Source organism: Embiotoca jacksoni, unplaced genomic scaffold (assembly GCF_022577435.1).
Source record: "Embiotoca jacksoni isolate LCO1_2020_lvr unplaced genomic scaffold, fEmbJac1.0.p SCAF_9, whole genome shotgun sequence".
In the NCBI taxonomy this organism is placed as follows: domain Eukaryota; kingdom Metazoa; phylum Chordata; class Actinopteri; family Embiotocidae; genus Embiotoca; species Embiotoca jacksoni.
The window spans coordinates 5,970,308-5,985,843 of NW_027185447.1; the positions used below are offsets into that span (position 1 = coordinate 5,970,308).

The window sequence follows — 15,536 nt, forward strand, 5'->3', positions numbered from 1 at the left end:
CATAAATCTTCAACCTCTGCTCCAACCTCCACTGCTGAGTTGCCATCAATGTGACAGAAATTCAAAAGATTATGTTCTCCACCAGCAGTCAGCACAATCAACATTAAACTTTCATTTGTAAACATTTTTATGAGATATTTTGAGAGGTCAAAAAACTCTGCAGATATATTTTTATCACCTAGAGAACTGGGCTAAAGTCCAGGTGACTTGCTTATGTTGGACAGTTGCCAACCCTGATATGCAAGTTCTTCTACTTCTGCCAGTGCTTCTCTGCCACTGCAGGCCAGTGGACCTCACACAGCATTTAGGTGGTATTAACTTATTTGACAGGCTTTTAATAGCTTTTGTGCTTCTCAGGATATTGCTGATGGTGAGGAATATGACAGTCCAGTAGAAAGTCCTGAGTCTCCTCCATGCTTCTCCAGAGTCATGTACATATCAGGAGACAAGCAAGAGGTAACCCTGCAAACATAGATATTTCTCTTCCTAATTATATTCTTGGGTAATACATTTTTTTGAATGTATTTGCCTCTGATCGTAGCACTAATGCCCTGTTTCATCAGTGATCCTACATTTATGCTTATTGGTAGTTTCTCTGGATAACAGCTTTTCAAAAGACATTACTGGACGTCACAGTTTTACTGCTGTTTCACTGCTTGTCCACACGTCAAAAGACTTAATCAACTTAAGTTTTTATCTTTTTTTCAGCTTTTGAGCAGCACAGACGAAGAAACCTATCTGCCTGATGAGGTGAGCAATTTTTAGCTAAGTAAATTACATTTCTAGAGACTGATAAATCAAGTGAGACACGTGACTACTCACAGTAAATTTAGTAAATAATGTGCACTCATTTGAAAAGTCCTTGTCGATGTCTCACAATTTTTGCTCCCTTTGTTCAGCCAGTGATTTTGATGACTTCAAGCTCCTGGCAAGACATCCACAACAACGATCTTGGATGTCTGTTAGAAGGGGCAGGTTACACCAACTGTTACCCTCCACCACATTATGAAGGCAAAGACTCACCGTCACATGGTAATCACATGCAACTCTAAATACATGACCACAGCACTTTAAGAGAGATTTTTTTTTAATCTAAACTCTTCCATTTCATCCTTTAATTTGTCTTTCTGTGGTGTAGAGACAGAAAGCGATGGAGAAATGGAGAACAAGAGTGAGGAGCTCCCAAAAAGTATGACGGACACCTTGCCTCCCCCCTCAGGCCCGAGTGGTGTGGTCATCTTTGGCCAGCTGTTGCAAAAGCACAGCTATGTCAGTGCCCTTATCATCATGATGGTAAAGTATAAATACTGTATCAGATTTATGAAGGTTTTGATTTTGTGTGACGATACTTTCCGTAACGACGACTTGTGCCATCACAGCTGTCAACAGAAGAGGAGATGAATGTCAAAAAGATGGTTCTGATGTAGGTGTGGCATTGGTCACCTAGGTTATGAGCAAAGTACTGTAAATAAGATAAGGAGGGTCCACATTTGAGCGAAAGCAGTGGAAGAGATCAGTATTGAGTACTTTTTAAGAACTGAATTATAATAAGAAAACCAACTTACAATAGAGTACTGCAGACCACTGTAGGGCTGATTTGTTTACACATTTATGAGTCTTTTCATTATTTTTTATAATTTCATTATTAGTCAATTACTTTTTAGTTTACCAAGTATAATGAAAAGTCCACATCATCCCAGAGCTTAAAGTTTGAACAACAGTGCCAAGCCCAAAAGAATGAATTTATACCTATAGGGGCACTCTGAGATCACAGACCTCTGCCAAGGCATATCTTCTATGATATATAAATTTATTAAATATTGTATAAAGGTCTGAATATATTTACAACTTTGGCGATGTTACAATTCTACTGGTTCCGGTTCTCCCCAGTGAAGACACTTTCCCCATGTGCTCCAAAACGACTGCTTGTCATATTGAGCTTGAACAACTAGATGTGTATCCTAAAGGATTACTGGTTCCTTTGAATGTGGATTGTGTGTGGAGTCATTGATTACTGACTGGATTGCAAGCTGAAAAAACATTTCATAGATCCGCCCTGTGATTCAGATCTGCTCTAAAATATAATTTTTTTGTGACTATCCTGTTAGCCTGGCTCCACCAGAGTATTGCTCACAGCTTCTGTTTTATTTTGCTGTACTTTAGCCTGGAAACATTTGAACATTTTATTTTCAAATGTTTTAACAATTCAAGAATACAGAACATTAAACATTGCAAAACATTACCTCACAAATTGAGAAAGAAAAATATACAAATACATTAAATAAATAAATAAATAAATCAAGTAAATAAACAATTCTCCCCATCCAAAAAAGAAAAGAAAAGTTGGGTGCATAGAGTGACACAGCACAAAGAGATACTGCAATGACACACTGCATATTGTAGCTCAAAGCTCTAAACAGTTACAGTACTATGGTACTCTTTGTGTTGTACCCATGTACTCCATATAAGGCTGCCAGATTTTCAGAAATAAATTATATCTTTTTTTGAGACCAAATATAACCTTTTCAAGAGGAATACAACTGTTAATTTCCACAGACCATTTGTCGATGAGAGTAGGGGAATCAGATTTCCATGTCATTGCTATACATTTCCTGGCCACACAAAGCAATTTCTGCAAGTTTAATTTGGGACTTCTAAAGATCTGTTGAGAGTTGTGAAATTTCCCAGTAAACGTAGCTCAGGATCTAATGGAAAGGTAACCTCTGTGATCTTAGTCAGGATATTACAAAAGTCATGCCAGAAGGGCCTCACCTTTGTGCAAAGCCAGGTACAGTGTAGGAAGGAGCCGACCTCTATACCACATCTGAAACACGTTTATGACAATTCAGGTTTGGATTTATGTAGCTTCTGTGGGGTGAGGTACAGTTGATAAGGAAAATTATAATGAGCAAGTCGTATCAGGCATTAACCGTTGCTGACAAGCTGTTCTGACATAAATCTGACCAGAGTTGTTCATCAATTGTTATATTTAAGTCTGATTCCCATCTCACCCTGGATTTAAGTAACCCTGGCTTTGGGCCCTCATTCAGCAACATGGAGTACATTTTAGAAATAAATTTGAATACATTTCCCTCATGAAGCAATTTTTCCACAGTAGTTAACACAGGTAGAGTCATTGCAGGGCCCAGGTTGGTTCTCAAGAAAGATCTTAACTGGAGATAACAAGAGAAAGTTCTCCTGGACAAGTCATACTTCCTATTCAATTGTTCAAAAGACATGAGAAGTCTTTTTTTCACAGCAATCTTCCAGATGCTGGATTCCTCTGTGATGCAAAGTCTCCAGAATCTTGTTATTTAGAGTCATGGGTATAAGTTCATTTTGTCTTAGAGGTGTTTTTGGTGACAGTCCCATATTCAGTCCAAGATTTTTGTGAACTTCATACCATATTTTTATAAAATGTTTCAAAATAGGATTGTCTATCCAGTTGGATATGGTTTTGGAGTTCCATTCATAAATAAAATCACTGGAAGTTTCTTCTTTCAAAGGATGAAGTCCAATTTGAAGTCCCAAGAGAGGACAACATCACCATCAAAAAATTATTAAATATATCGCATATGGGCTGCTATATAATATTTTTTTAAATTAGGTAGTCGAAAACATCCACACTATAATCCCATGTTAACTTTTCCATTGACACCCTAGACATTTGAAAGTTCCATAAAAACTGTCTTATTGTGTTTGTTGAGGGTTTTAAAAAAGGTTTGAGGTATTGGAACGGGTATAGGCTGGAAAAAATACCGCAACCTCAGGAGGATATTCATTCACACACTTTATTTGACAAATTAGAGTAAAGGTTAGATTCATCAAAGCAAATCATCCTCAATTTTACTCGACAATGGGAGATAATTAAGCCTGTAAAAAAAAAATTAAGATCGTTATCTATAATTATTCCCAGATATTTAATATCCTGTCGACTCAATCTACTCAAGGGAAATGCTTTTGAAACAAGTCCATTCGTAGTCATTTTGGCTCTGGGTTTATAGTAAAGGGTTTTCACCCAATCGATAAACAAGTGGCCAAATCCAAATTTGCCCAAAACTTTGAATAAATACAGCCATTCTAGCCTATCAAAGGCCTTTTCACCATCTAATACTACAGCTACACTAAGCTCAGTTTTAGATTTTGTTAGATGGATAATATTGAAGAGTCTGCATAAATTATTGGCTGATGAACATTCTAAACTAAAGTATTAAAAATATACATTTTGGCAAGTATTGGCCAAGCCTGTTTGCCAAGTTTCGGCAATTCAATAGTGGACAGAAATTCATTAATCTTAGTCAGATCCTCTGGCGATTCTGATCTATATAGATTTGTATAAAACTGTTTGAAAGTGTCATTAATTTCTGTTGCGTTGTATGAGATTGAACCCGTTTCAGTTTGAATTGCATTAATTGTCCTTGAGCTTTCCTCTGTCCTCAATTGCCAAGACAGAATTTTGTGAGCCTTCTCTCCCAATTTATAATATTTTTGTTCGGTTCTTAAAATACTTTTTTCAACTTTACAGGTATGTAATGTATTTTATTTCAGTTTTTTGTTAACCAGCCATTGGTACAGTTCCTTAGACCCAAATTGTTGAAACTTCTTTTCCAATTTCAAAATATCTGCTTCTAGCTCATTTATCTCTGCCATACATTTATTTTTAATACCCTTTGTATAAGATATTATTTGTCCTCTTAAATAAGCTTTTAGCGTGTCCCGTAATATTCAACTATTGGGGGAGGAGGTACAGTTTGTCTCGCAAAACAATTTTAAGAACATTTTAGGAGCTGACACCAAATCATTTTTTGGCCTTTTTGATTGATGAATGACTTTTTGTAATCAACATCTAACTTTAGGCAGTCGTTGAGTTGAAGAAACATTTTCTTCGACTATTCAACCCTCTTATTACCTGTGGGTATCTAAAACAACCACTTTTGGGTTAGCAGAACTGTGACCAACATTAGCGTGGCATCACTGGCACAAAATCCAACTAGTGGAAGAACATCAGTAGCTGTTTAGCTTCGATAATATCACAGTATCCAAGATGTATATTTATATACACAGTATATATGTCTTCAGGTGTGGAGTATCACCTACAACAGCTGGCTGACTTTCGCCCTGCTCGTGTGGTCCTGTATAATTTGGATAATGCGAGACCGGCGGCGGTACGCCATGATATCTGCCCCTTTCCTCGCCATCTACGGCACCATCCTGGTGGTGCTGGGCTTCCTGAGTGCCCTGCGTCTGAAACGATCCGAGTTGTACCCAGGTTTGCCCCCAGCGGTGATTGTGGACTTCGACCTGAATAGCTATCACCCTGCGCCCTGCGTCCACCTGGGAGCAAAGGTGAGGCAGCCTGGGAGAACAAAGAACAGGAACTGACATGATTCATATTTTTTTCCTTTTCTTTTCTTGCCCTAAAAAAACCCAACACAGCCCCGCTTAGGCTGGATTTAGCAACTACGTCATATTGTTTCTGTGCTATTGTTTATAGTAAATGTTGTTCTAAACAAGAAATAGGATGGCTGGATGGTAATAATGTTAAAGCACCTGATAAATTAGATCCAAATCTTATTTCTTTGTAACAACACACATTTGCACCTAAAACATAGTTACTAATTATTAAGACTTTGCACACAGTTAATCTGCTTCGCGACTGTTCGGATGTGTGTTGATGAGATTAGTTTTATTGTCATCTCAATGCCATGTTGAGAGAAAGGGATAAATGGCTTTGTGTAGTTTTTATTGTCATATTCTGATTTGTGTAAAGAAATATCTGACCCTGACTCCTCACTCTTTGATGCAAAAGTTTATTATAAACTTGAAGTAAAACTGTTCATACACACATTATTTTGTGCTCATGATACACTGTGTGCACCGCAGGTCTTCTACAGCTTCAGCTTCTGGCTGATGTTTCGTCAGCAGCTAAAGGAGAGACAGGAAGAGCAGAGCATGAAGGAAGAATCTCTAGATGAAGTCAAAGTTGTGACACGTAATTTTTATTTTTATTTTAATTGCTTTTCTAAAAATCATTGCTTCTGTGTTAGACAATAACATTTATTTTAGAGAATGTAAAACCTGTGTACTCATGAACCAAGTTCAATGTAGTCCTCTTCAAAGAATGAAAGCTTTCTCCTTCTCTCCTTCTGTCTCTACATATCCTGTCTTTCCTCACCTTGTTTCCTCCATATCAGCGGAGAACAACCAGCCGTCCCCTCTGGTAGCGATGCTGATCTCAGGTGTAAAAGGGACGCTGGTGAAATACTGGATCCTCTTCTGCTGCTCCATGTTCTTTGTGGTCAGCTTCTCTGGAAAGGTATCTGACGACAGACTTCAAAATTCAGCATGACACAAGTTAGATGTTGTCCAATTGAACAAGGAGAGCAGATATTTATTATGTTTGTGTTGATATATTCCCTTACTCTTGTAAGTTAATATACAATATATTTTGGTAGATGCTTGGTAGAAAAAAGAATAACACCTGTATGCATGTATTGCAGATTGTTTGCATGTCGAGCAATTTAAAAGTAACTGTTTATCATATTTGTTTCTGTTTAAATTTACTGAATTATGCTTTACTCACTTAGGTGGTTGTCTACAAAATCCTCTACATTGCCCTCTTCCTCTTCTGTGTAGTTCTTTACCAGGTTAGTAATTTTAAAAATCTGTATGGTAGCAGACGTGCAACATTTTCTCTGCATGTCTCCTTAGACTGATATAGACTAAGCCTGCCTCTCATGTAGTTATGTCACTTCTTGGTGTGAAAATGGACTCTTATGTATACATTTATTATAGAGTAGATGAAAGATGGAAACGTGATATTGTGTAAAATGTGAAATTGCATGGGTCAGTAAGTGCAAAGGAAATCCACTTTATAGTTAAAATCTTGTTGCATAACACACAATGCAGCTATAATTTCAGGTTAATCTTACACTGCAATGTGTTGAGCCGTCAGTGACTCATCCAGCTGGTGTTTGTGCATAAAATGTTCTGAATTTCTTGAATAAACTCTGGATACACACTGCTCATCCATACTATTTTTCAGTTAAAGGTATTGATTATCACTAATAAGCACATACACAGATGGGTTTTTTTTTTATGCTTTTTGCCTGGTTTCTCTTCCCCATATTATGTTTCTGCTGACCTTATAGAAAAACAGTAGGCACTTACAGGAAAGCCTAATGGACATCATCATTTGTCTATTTGGACAACATCAGCAACACTCTGGTGTTTTACATACCACATGTTTGAAGGAAGAAAGGCAACACAGACATTTGTGATGTTAAAAATATTTAACTACAGTGTTTTACAGTGTCTCTTTACAGGAGGTCAAACTCATGAGCTGAGTTTTATTGAGTAACCCTGACACCATCAGTTATTACATATGAAAACATTTAATTAAGTTACATTTAGGTGAAAATTTCTTGAGGCCAACATCTGTTAACATTTGTAGCTGCAGAGATAGTGTATGTACTGTATGTATTGTATGTTTTGTCTCCTCTCAGGTCCGTTATGACGTGTGGCGTCGCATCCTGAAGACATTCTGGGCGGTGGTGGTCGGTTACTCCATGGTGGTGTTGATAGCCATCTACATGTACCAGTTCAGAAGTGTGTCTGGGCTGTTCAGGCAGATCTTGGGCATGTCGGAAGAGGGGTGAGTCTCGTATACCGGCCTAAGTTTGTGAATTGTTAATTATTTAATTGATATTTTTTTGCATGAAGCAGGAAGATTCTTTGCATCATGTGACTTTATAGCAGCCCTGATCTTTTATTTTTCCATGGAGTTATTAAATTGTTTTGTGTGTCTGATCCTCCAGCCTTCGTGACCTGGGTTTGGAGCGCTTTGACACAGTGGAGCTGTTTGCACGTATTCTGCTTCCTGCTACGTTCCTATTGGCTTGTATCCTCCAGCTGCATTACTTCAACTCCGACTTCCTGACTCTCACTGACCTGGACAATGTCCCTATCAGAGAGACTTCCAGGTGAGACAGCAAGAATGTCTGCAGACAGAGATCCTACAAAGATAAAGATACTGTCACTTTATATAAATACGATAATATGATCATGATTATGTTGAAAGTGACTCCCGAAAAAATGCAGAAGCTCCTAAAAAAAATTACACTAAGAAACAGATCTGGTCACTACTAAACAGTCAAAGTGGCAAAATTATCTATGTGATTGTAGGACATTTTACTGATTTTATATTACACTCAAAACAATAAATAAAATATCTAAATTAATACATTGAAATGAAATTAATTCATTATTTATAGTACGTCCATCCTCATTCAGTGGTGTCTGTATGCACTTTTTAAGTCCTGGTTGACCCCTAAATGTGTCACATATCTCTGTTTGTGTTTGTCTAATCTGTCCATCTCTTCATCCAGAGAGGAGGAGCTCAAGAGTTCAATCAATGTGATATCTGACACGTAAGAGATTTTTTTATTCCTTCACAAACATCTTGTTGCACTCACGTTTCAGACTGCCTGATGCTTTATGTAAAGACCTCTTTCATTAAATGGTATCTTTTCACAGTTCAGTTATTGCCTGCAGATATAATGAGTGTTTGAACCAGAAAGAGATTTTCCTCATGTGGAGGATATACAGTACATTTTCTGTGACAACAATAGCTCCTGCTTGTGTAGTGTATAAAAAAAAAAGTTCACCATTTATGAATTAGTCAGGTTATGATAAAACTGTTATTAACTGTCTGTGACCGTAATCTTTGACATTCACATTTAATTTGCAGCGTTAAAGAAAACATTGAACAGCTTCAGAAAAGGTAAGACTCTTGTTCAACTCTTGATTGTTACTTTTTTAATTTATTACATGAGCATGACTGTTTTCTTTCTGTATTAGTTTATTTGAATAATTTTGATTTATATATTTTTTTGAGAATTTTATTCTCTGTAACAACCCATGGGAACATGTCTGGCTGTAAAGACTTCGGATTCAGAGGCACTGAATCCGAAGTCTTGAAGTTTCTCTGAGTGAGATTTCCTTGAAATGAAGAATGCTCTCTGTGGTCCGGCAGGCTCATGAAGGAGCAGATGGGACATGGGAAAAGTCAGGAGACTCTGGACAGCATCAGACTGCAAACGTCTTCAGAGAAAGGACCCGATGAGCAGGAGGAAACAACAGGGGACGGTAAATGAAATGGTTCTCACTTCCTCTTTTGTTTGGAAATTAATTTATATGGCATAATATAACAACGGACTTTCTTAAAAACATGTTTTTCATAGACTGGCATATGAAGTATTACTTCTCTATGAGGACCAGTCATAAGTTTTCAGTGGAACTTTGCTATTTTACCTTTGAAGGTTTACCTTTCTGGCAGTTTCTAAATACTTTAAAGGAGCAGTGTGCAGGATTTAATGGCATGCAGTGGTGAAGTTGTTGATTACACCCAAATGAACGTACCCACCTCACACTGCCCTTCGAAGCGTGTCGGAGAATTGAAGGTGGCCTTCTGGTAAAAACAAAGAAGACCCTCCCTAGGGCCAGTGTTTGGTGTGTCCCTTCTGGGCTACTGTAGAAACATGACAGTGTGACAACATGATTATACACTAATGAATATATAAGTATGAATATTATATTTCATTTCTACCAATATATCCGCCTAAATCCTGCTTAATGAACCTTTAAATCTGAATGACGTCTAAAATGCAAACATTGGTTTTTGTGTTAAAAAGATTTGTATTTGCTGTTTGAGCGAAAGCTGCAGCAGTGATATAATATTAAAATGATTCCTGATGTCCTTTCCTCACTGTGTCTTTCTCTACAGAAACTTTGCAAGGCAGTCGGGAGGACAAGTGGGTTGTGATTGTGGACCGGGCGAGTCTGCTGCTCATTCACGTCCTGTTAGCGCTTCACAGGCTGCAGGAGCTGAGCTGGACGCTGCTGGAGCTCCACAGCCTCAAAATAGTGTCCTCCGGCATCATCTGGGTGTCACTGCAAGAGGTGGGATGTTGGATCTGTGAATGAAAATGTGTAGGTGTGGTACAAGTTGTAAAAAAAAGAAAGAACAATCCACTGATATTGATTTACTTGGTGCTGATTCAATTGTTTTAATAATGGTCTCTTCATTTACAGCTTTCACTGATGTATTCACATTGTTGATGGATACAGTACATGCATTTGTGTATTTTAGAGGAAAATACATGATTTCCATCTTTACAGGTTTCACTGATGAACTTGCTCTTCCTGGTCCTGTGGGTTTTTGCACTGCCGTTCCCACGGATACGACCTTTGGCATCCAGCATCTCTGCTGTGTGGGCCTGTGTCATGGTGGTGTGCAAGATGTTTTATCAGCTCAAAGTCATCAAACCTCTTGATTATTCCTCCAACTGCACTGCTGTGAGTTCAATTAGTGTAAATTTGTCTGCATGTGTGTGTTTGTGTGTTGTATGTAACATGTTTTTTTTTTTCTGCTTCTGTTTGGCTCGACCGACGAGTCCAGCCCTACAAATCTGAATCTGAATCTGAAAAGCTCTCATTTCAAATAATAAACCCTTTTGCATTTCATACATGTTGCAGCCATATAATAGGTTTTGACCTTGTCTTGTACATGGTGGTATCACACAGATTTCAACTTGTCTGTGGTGTCATTTGTTGTCTTGGAGCTTGTCTTCGCACAAAAAAAATACAAACTTCAGTCGTGTGGACCATGTTTCTTTCATATTTACGCGTGCTTTGATGACGACTTTTTACTTCCTGCTCACGCTCGTTTATTTTTTTGGGATTTCAGGGCTTGCTACCCTCCAACAGCTCGGGCCTGGATGATGGAGCGGAGCTGAGGGGAAACATGGTGGAGCTGCTCAGAAGGTCCATTCTCTACATCGAGCCTGTTGACCCCGTCTACTGGTGTGGAGCTCTGCTCAAGTGTGAGGGCAGGATCCTCCCCTGTCTGAGGGTGCGGTGCCACATGCCAGTATCTGGTTTCTGGAAAACACTTTGACATTTCTTTACTTTGCTTTTTTGCATTCCAGTAAATTATATTATCAAGTACAGGCAACCATGTTTAGGTTCTAACACACTCTCCAATTTTTTTTTACATAAAAGTGCAGTTGCAGATGCTTTTAATAGTTTTATAATAATTGATTCACTGTTATGAAGCTCAATTAAAGGCTTATGGTTCAAATTCAGGAAATTCAGACCTTAAAGTTGTTGAAATGAAATTGACACACATGGAGTTCATCAAAAGATTGAATGAGATTAATATCAATATTTACTTAAATATCATATTAACTTTAATATTTTCATATAAACATACATCATACTTCAGAAAGTCTTGGGAAACCTAACACTTTTAATACAAAATATTTCCCAAAGTTCTTAAAACATATCCCACCTTTGGATCGTGCCTCAGTTCAGTTTTGTGTTCTGTGTTGTAGAACCATCTGATGGTGCTGGGGCTCCTGGTGTTCGAGGCGACAGTCCATCATCACCAACTCTACTTCCGTCTCCATAACAGCCTGAAGGCTCCGCCCTTCAGCATCATCTTCAAGGGCATCACGAGGCAACACCTGGATCACGGCATCTTGCCCTGCATCAAGTACTTCATCAACTTCTTTTTCTACAAGTTTGGACTCGAGGTAATTTCAAGAGGCTCAAGTGTTTGTCTCTACAAGTTTATGTATATCTGCATGTATCTCATCCTCTAAAATGGAATCCCTTCTTCTTAGATCAGTTTAATCGTGGCAGTCAACGTGATTGGTCAGAGGATGGATTTCTACGCTCTGCTCCATTCTTGCGCCTTATTAGCTGTGCTATCACGGCGGCGCAGAAAGGCTATTGGAGAAGTGTGGCCTAAATATTGCTGCTTCACAGCGGGGCTTATGGTGCTGCAGTATCTGCTCTGCATCGGCATCCCTCCGGCTTTCTGTGTTGGTAGGAAACTTTGAAGGTCTGGTAATTTTGTATAAATATGCTGTCATGTCTATCCACCTCCTGAAAAGTGTCTTTTTTTTCTGAACACCTGGTGTTTGGTATGGTCACTGGTAACTTTTTAGATAGCAAGAGGTCTGCTTTGAAAAACGAATGAAGAATTATAAATAGAAATAGAAATTTCAATAAAGAATAGACTGCAGTATTATACAAGCATAGATTAATAAGAGATTTAATTAAAAAATAAAAAATAATAAAAAAAAATGGTTCAAAAACATTCGAAAAGCATGAAAAACATGAAAAATTTCAAATTCAACAACAATACGAAACAAAAAGTATAAAAGTGTCATTCTTTGCTGCTCTATTGTATTTCCTTGGCAGATTATCCCTGGAGAACCGCACTTCAGCCTTTGACCTCCAATGTTATCAAGTGGTTTTACCTGCCTGACTTCGCCATGACACCCAATCCTTCATTCATTTTCTGTGAGTTTATTCATTTTAATTCAATTCAATTTTATTTATATAGCGCCAAATCACAACACAGGTTATTTCATGGCACTTAACACATTAAAGTCCTTACAGCAGGACTTTGCAATATTATACAGAGAAACCCAACAATTCAACAATTCCCACATAAACTAGGAGGGGAAAAAACTCCTCTTTAAGGGAGAAAAACCTCCAACAGAGAGAAGGAAAAACTCCTTCCCTTCCCTTCCCTTCCCTTCTCTTCCCCTCTCCTCTCCTCATGTACGATCCACTTCTTTTGACTCCCGTCTCTGTCCTGCTCTCTGCAGATGACCACCTCCTGTTGCTCTGCTCGTCTCTGCAGTGGCATGTGTTTGAGGAGGAGAACCGAGCTGCGGTGCGACTGCTGGCTGGAGACAACGTTGAGATAAGCCGCAGTTTGGATCCGTGCTCCTTCAACCAGTTCATACCTGTTGACAACTTTCTCCACTGCAGGTCAGAAATATGAACCATTTACATTATGTGTCAGGCTTATATTGGGCTTGATGTCGATTCCAATTTTTCATTTACTCTCCGGAGAAAAATAGGTACTGTATATGTATATCCTCAACATCTACATTTTTAGATCAGAGCAGGATCTAACTATCTGGCACTTAATCACTTCAAACAGCTTCCTGCTCTGTAGCTTACGCTGCAGGTGGAGAGTTGGGAGTCCATCACACTGATTTGTGGTCATTTCAGGAGCATTAAAGGCGATGAGTTAAATAACAACGTATGTGAATTATGAAACTCATAAAAGCTGTTCTGGTAAACTGAAACTGCTGGATAAGCAATCATTGACATTTTCATGAGCCTTACTTATTGTAAGGTTCTTCCTGTGATGACTCTTCCCATTTGCTGTCTTTCCGTCAGAATATGTTCTACCACAAAAATAAAATTCAAACAAAACAGATGTTTTACATATGGTCATTAGGCATGAGGCACATTAGTCATATTCATGCAAAGTTTTACCTCATTGATCAAAGGGATCTGGTTGCTTATTGTAATAATGAATAAACAGTAATCTACCAAGCATATACTGTGCTGAAAAGATGACGATAGATGATGAACTAATTAGTCATTTGACTCGGTGTGTCTGATAGAAGTTTATATGATCTATTATTTGTCATTTGTTTTAAGCTTTTTAACTTGAATTGCATTGGATTTGTGAAACTTGCTGTTGAAGGTATAGTTTGTCATTTTGAGAAATATGTTTGTTTCTTTTCTTGGCAAGAGATGAGGTGATTGATACTCTTCTCTGAAATGAGAGGTCTCTTGTCATCGAACGTTCAGCGAAACTATTTTCAACATTTATAAATTTTGTGTTTCATTGGTAAAATATAAAATAAATGCTGAGCAGCTACTTTGTAACAGCATTTAGTAGTATTTTCTTTTTCTCCTCAAAAACCTGCACCTCTTTGTTTTTCTGTAGATAAAGATAAAGTCATCTGAATAATTAATGGAAGCTGTAAATCTGCGGTCTGGACATATTTCTCACATTAATGCAGGAAATTACTTTTTCTGTTTTCATTTCTTCTGACTGCATGTGTTTTTTCTTCTAAAGTATTTTTTTTTCAAAGGGGAAGATGTCCATCTCTGTTTTGTCCCCAGGTGCTACCTCGACATGGTGAAGGTGTTTGTTTTCAGCTATTTCTTCTGGCTGGTGCTCTGCCTCATCTTCATCACCGGCACTACACGGATCAACATCTTCTGTCTCGGCTACCTGGTGGCCTGTTTCTACTTCATGTTGTTCGGAGGCAGCGTGCTGATGCAGCCGGTCAGGTACATCCTGCGGCTGTGGGACTGGCTCATCGGGTACACCTGCTTTGTGATCGCTATGAAGAACCTGTTGTCTGTAAGTTACCACATGGAAGTTCAGAATAATTTAAGATATGCACATGTTTATTTTCTAGCTCTATGCTGGTGATTGTAACCTCTGTCTGGCTTTCCTGCAGCTTGGTGCTTGTGCGTACCTGGACAGCCTGCTGAAGAGCAGCTGCTGGTTGATTCAGGCCTTCAGCATGTTCTGCACCATCAAAGGCTACCACCTCCGTAAGTGTATCGACGATTACTGCCTCTCGTGTTTGTGTACAGTGTGTGTGTGGTGTGTGTTAGGGTTAGGGCAACACTTGTAGTATATAGAACAACTTTAAACCAATATCCCACCGAAGATCTTCTGTTTATGCCCCCTAATAGTTGTATCAAAGTCACTGAAATTTACGATTAAAAATTTCTTTCTATTGTGTGTGTGTTTCAGCGGATCCTGACGATGAGTGTGAGCTGCCTGAGGGCGAGGCCGGCATCGTCTGGGATGCGATCTGTTTCACTGTCCTCCTGGCACAGAGGAGGGTCTTCCTCAGCTACTACTTCCTCTATGTGGTGTCTGAACTGAAGTCCTCTAAGACACTGGCCTCCAGGTCTGTTCTCCAGCTTCCTGTTTAGGTTCATAACATAGTTTAAAACAACAATAGGGAATCAATTACAAACAAGGCCAGTGAACACAAAATGACTAGGAGCAATAATTCAATTCAATTTGAATTTACTTGTGTTGCCCCAAATCACAACACAAGTTATCTCAAGGCAGTTCATATTGTAAAGCCCGTAAAAAGAACCTTACAACAGTAAATGTTTGATAACTTGAAACTTGAATTTTGTTAAACCCAATCTAACGTATCTATAATCTTTAATAAAAGAAAACCAAAGTAACATTACAGACAAAAGAGTCAAACTTTTTGGGGGATAAAACTGTACTCACATCTGTCTACTCAAGTTTTTGTTTTAGCTATTTCATGGGTAATTGATAATATTCATAATATCCTCATAATTTCCAATAAGTTTCCTGCAAATAGAAAAGTAATTTGATTATAATTGTTTAGAAAAATTTTATTTTTGTAGAAAGAGAAGCTCCATTTAAACCCAAATATGTATTACAATTATTATTGGAGACTTAATGGTTTGATATTTTAGTTTTTTCAGCTGACCGTCTGTGAATTGAATGAAAGACTCTAGGTTATGCTTGAAATTAGTTGTAAATAATGAATTGGAAGTGTACCAACTAAACGTTGTTTCTATTTTCCTCATGATTGCTACCAAATAAGTTTTTTGATGTATTGTGATTTATCGACGTGTAAGTGTCATATCAGGAT

General features: G+C 38.2%; 1 protein-coding gene across 1 annotated transcript in view; it reads left to right on the forward strand.

The window, feature by feature from the left end:
• LOC138192817 (piezo-type mechanosensitive ion channel component 2) overlaps positions 1 to 15,536 on the forward strand; it is a 34,461-nt gene that overhangs the window by 6,489 nt on the left and 12,436 nt on the right. The window contains exons 9-31 of the mRNA XM_069140496.1: positions 358 to 456; positions 709 to 750; positions 900 to 1,032; positions 1,139 to 1,293; positions 5,080 to 5,346; positions 5,884 to 5,992; positions 6,195 to 6,316; positions 6,588 to 6,647; positions 7,506 to 7,654; positions 7,818 to 7,982; positions 8,388 to 8,429; positions 8,750 to 8,782; positions 9,035 to 9,147; positions 9,785 to 9,960; positions 10,180 to 10,356; positions 10,748 to 10,912; positions 11,394 to 11,594; positions 11,685 to 11,889; positions 12,268 to 12,369; positions 12,681 to 12,846; positions 14,002 to 14,245; positions 14,346 to 14,442; positions 14,648 to 14,807. Coding sequence (XP_068996597.1) covers positions 358 to 456; positions 709 to 750; positions 900 to 1,032; positions 1,139 to 1,293; positions 5,080 to 5,346; positions 5,884 to 5,992; positions 6,195 to 6,316; positions 6,588 to 6,647; positions 7,506 to 7,654; positions 7,818 to 7,982; positions 8,388 to 8,429; positions 8,750 to 8,782; positions 9,035 to 9,147; positions 9,785 to 9,960; positions 10,180 to 10,356; positions 10,748 to 10,912; positions 11,394 to 11,594; positions 11,685 to 11,889; positions 12,268 to 12,369; positions 12,681 to 12,846; positions 14,002 to 14,245; positions 14,346 to 14,442; positions 14,648 to 14,807 — 3,182 coding nt within the window. The remainder of the gene's footprint in view (positions 1 to 357; positions 457 to 708; positions 751 to 899; positions 1,033 to 1,138; positions 1,294 to 5,079; positions 5,347 to 5,883; positions 5,993 to 6,194; positions 6,317 to 6,587; positions 6,648 to 7,505; positions 7,655 to 7,817; positions 7,983 to 8,387; positions 8,430 to 8,749; positions 8,783 to 9,034; positions 9,148 to 9,784; positions 9,961 to 10,179; positions 10,357 to 10,747; positions 10,913 to 11,393; positions 11,595 to 11,684; positions 11,890 to 12,267; positions 12,370 to 12,680; positions 12,847 to 14,001; positions 14,246 to 14,345; positions 14,443 to 14,647; positions 14,808 to 15,536) is intronic.